The sequence below is a fragment of the Bidens hawaiensis genome, unplaced genomic scaffold (assembly GCF_021521415.1).
Source record: "Bidens hawaiensis isolate Kalapana, Puna unplaced genomic scaffold, B.hawaiensis_p1.1 tig00028766_1, whole genome shotgun sequence".
NCBI classification, from domain to species: Eukaryota; Viridiplantae; Streptophyta; class Magnoliopsida; order Asterales; family Asteraceae; genus Bidens; species Bidens hawaiensis.
The window spans coordinates 265,029-268,778 of record NW_027494713.1 but is presented as its reverse complement, the minus strand read 5'-3'; the positions used below and the strand labels follow the sequence as shown (position 1 = coordinate 268,778).

Sequence of the window (3,750 nt, the reverse complement as noted above, 5' to 3'; positions counted from 1 at the left end):
AAAAAAACCGGTTAACCTAAAAACCGGTTATTAAAAAACCGGTTAATAAAAAAACCGGTTTATTAACCGGTTCTAACCAGTTTCTAAACCGGTCCTAACCGGTTAGACCGGTTAGGGTTTTGACAGAAAAAAACCGGTTATTAACCGGTCCGGTTATTAACCGAACCGGTTTTTTTCCGGGCCAAAAAAAACCGGTCCGGTTAATAACCGAACCGGTTTTTTTAAAAAAACCGGTTTGTGCACCTCTACGTTCAGACTCAAATTATTTATTTATTTATTTATTTATTTATTTATTTTAAAATAAAGCCTTGTAAATAATAAATAAATAATTTGTTGAACCTATTGGCGTCGTCTTCTTTGAGAAACCCTCGTCCGATAAATAACCGATAAAAAAACGGAATCAGAATTGACCGACACTTTTATTCATATAATAATAATAATAATAATAATAATAATAATCCAAGCAACACTCAACCCAATTGCTCATTAATAATATCCATCAGGTAAGATTCTTTACTTCCACTTTCGTAAATATTAATTGATCTTTAATCACTTGTTTTTAAATTACAAACAGTTTGTGATTAGTGATGGCTGCAGTTTGCCAACGAACTGCAAAAAAGGCGCCAAAATTAGCATCCGTGATTTCCAAATCTGAGACCAAACCCATAAACCCTACAGCTGTTAATGAAAGTTTTACCCTTCCAAGGTTATCTGATTCCAAATGGTGGCTTCACTTGCAGAGTGATTGTATGTATCAAAGGGGTTTGACCAGTGTTCAAGTCAACCCGTTAGAAAATAGAGATGATGGTCGTATTAATACTGTTAGTTCACATTCATTGAAAGAATCTTGTGAGTTTGATACAAAGTGGTGGGTTCAAGTGCAGCCTGATTGTATGTACCAAAGGGGGTTGACCGGTGAAAAAGTCAACCCGTTGGAATCTCGAAACCCTTCTAAATTCGTCGAAAATCAAGTTAATAGTAGTATTGATATTATCAGTTCACTGTCATCAAAAGAATCTTATGAGTTTGTGAAAATGGATTCTGGGGGAGAAACTGATGGTTTGGGTTCATTTGTTTCCAAGAAATCATGTGTTTTGGTTGAAAGTTGTGATCTTTATCGGCCTTTGGAGCCGCAGAAGGTCAAATGTGGTCAAAGCCCTGTTTCGCGAGGTGGAACGCAGAATTACGAAAGCAAGGGAAAGTTATTGGAAGCGTTGTGCCATTCTCAAACGCGTACGAGACAAGCTGAGGTGGCGGTGAAGAAAGCGTACGAAGAGAAAGAAGACGCGATCAAGCTATTGTTAAGACAGGAGGCGCAACTATTTGAGTATAGACAATGGATCTATGTTTTACAAATTGAGAATCTTTGTTACCAAATGAAGAAGAACAAGAACAAGAGTGATTTGATACCGCCTGTTGGTGCATTTTCATCTTCTAAATTTGGTAAACTAGACAAGAATCTGAAGACCGTGGTGCCCAAGAAAGGGAAACGGATACGAACCGAACATGGGATTGGGCGATATGAACGTGGTTTGGGAAAATATGCGGTCGTTTTCGTGGTTGGATTGGGGATTGTTGGTGCAGGTTTGGTTCTTGGGTGGACTATTGGATGGATGTTGATTTAGTGTTGGATACTTATATTAGCATTCATATGTAGATAGTTGTTTAAAATTGGAAACTGGTCATATTTTTTTATATGTTTTATTGAGCTTTTCATGCATTAGTTTAACGGGACATATTTAGGTATAGATTTATAACAACCATATAAGCACTGTGTGTGGTGCTGATCATATTATAGTGTGTGAGAAAGATGTTTATGTGCTTACATATTCGTTTTAAAACGATAGCATAGTTGAATCAATACATAAATTTGTTTATGTTGCTTTTACAAGCCTAGTTTAAAGTACACATTGTCAAAATGTTGTTATTGTCCTGAATAATACATTCAATGCACTTTTAAAGTAATATAAAATTTTATAAGAACCATATAGAATTTTAATGTAGCTAATATAAAAACTATTATCGAGCCGGGGGTCCTACCGGATGCAGCTTCTCTATTCTTAAAGCGTAGAGGTAAGACTGTCTACATCTTACCATACTCAGACCCTATCATAGTTTTGTTATTGGTGGGATATACTAAATACGATGATGCTGATGATAATGCAGCTACACTTAATGATACAATACTATAATCATCAATGAATATATATTATAACTATACATGGTTTAGTCAATCGACTCGTATACTCATTCCGATCAAAATCCCTAAAATATCAGTTTGAAATTTGAAAAAAACTTAACGCTGTTAAGTTTTTTTTAACGGGGGTTCAATGAAAACAAATAGTGTGAAAGTTGGGACCAGTGACAGCTATATTCAAAGTTGAGATTATTATCGGCCAACTGTGTAAAGTTGGGATTATTAAAATCCAATTTTCCCACTTTTAAAGTAATATAAAATTTTATAAGAACCGTATAAAATTTTAATATAGCTAATATAAAAACTAGTATCGAGCCGGGGATCTCATTGGAAACAGTCTCTCTATTCCTAAATTGTAGAGGTAAGGCTGTCTATATCTTACCCTTCTCAGACCCTATCATAGCTTTGTTATTGATAGGATATACCGAGTATGATAATGATGATGATGGTACACTTAATAATACAATATTATAATCATCAATGAAATATTCGTGTTGTGAAATATTAGTGTTTGGTATTGGTATAAGAGTAAATTACATAAATATTCGTGTTTGGTATACGAGTAAATTACATACATGGTCCTGTGGTTTAGTCAAAAGTTTTTAATTCGTTGTAATAAACTGTGAAAACAATCTCTAATATTGTTAATCTTTGTTGTATTGTTCTTCAATATCAAAATGGATTTATGTAAGGCGCTCATCTAAGGTTAGGAATATCTCCATTTTTAATGTGAAATGATCAAATGATTGGTATGTGATGTAAGTGCAATCAATGGTACTTCAGATTAAACTTCATTACTTGTCAAATGACTATAAATACACAAGAAGCAAACGGTACAAAACTGAATATGAGAAAAAGTAGGAAACAAACAAAACAAACTTTGAACTAGAAAAATGCAAAGACTAAGTAGCCCACGTGCTTGGACTTATTCAATATCCAACAAGCCCTTTCTCAAACTAGACATGGTTAATGTCTTGTTTGCCCTTGAGAGAGCACACACCCAATTGTTCCTTAATCTTGATCAAGACTTCCCTGCGCAGTGGCTTTGTTAGCACATCTGCTAACTGATCTTTGGTTCCACAAAACTCCAGTTTTATAATTCCATCATTTACCAAATCTCTAAGAAAATGACACCGAACACCGATATGCTTACACTTCCCATGGAACACTGGATACTTAGATAGCTTGATAGCCGATGTATTGTCACACCAAATCCCGGTCGCTTCATTCACTTTAATTCCAAACTCATTTAAAATATCTCGAACCCAAATGACTTGACAAGCACATGCCACGGCGACAACATACTCAGCTTCGGTAGATGACAGTGCCACTGTGTTTTGCTTCTTTGAGGACCAAGTTACTGCTGCTCCATCCCATAATATTACATAACCCGAGGTGCTTTTTCTATCATTAAAATCACCTGCATAGTCACTATCAGTATAGACTCTCATTTCACCATTTTCACCGCTTTTGTACCACACTCCGAAATCCAAGGTACCTTGAATGTACCTCATAACTCTTTTTGCTGCTTCATAGTGTTCCACCATGGGTTT

At 35.4% G+C, this 3,750-nt stretch overlaps 1 protein-coding gene across 1 annotated transcript; it reads left to right on the top strand.

Moving 5' to 3' along the window:
* The first annotated feature begins 399 nt into the window (after positions 1 to 399).
* LOC143577691 (uncharacterized) lies at positions 400 to 1,631 on the top strand. Its single transcript, XM_077061453.1, has 2 exons — positions 400 to 503; positions 575 to 1,631. Exon 2 carries the CDS (start codon positions 588 to 590, stop codon positions 1,623 to 1,625), a length of 1,038 nt encoding a protein of 345 aa, XP_076917568.1. The 5' UTR covers positions 400 to 503; positions 575 to 587; the 3' UTR covers positions 1,626 to 1,631.
* The last annotated feature ends 2,119 nt before the right edge of the window (positions 1,632 to 3,750 follow it).

Excerpts from the sequence above, each read along its gene's own strand:
- LOC143577691 (XM_077061453.1), top strand. The coding sequence starts at position 588 with ATGGCTGCAGTTTGCCAACGAACTGCAAAAAAGGCGCCAAAATTAGCA.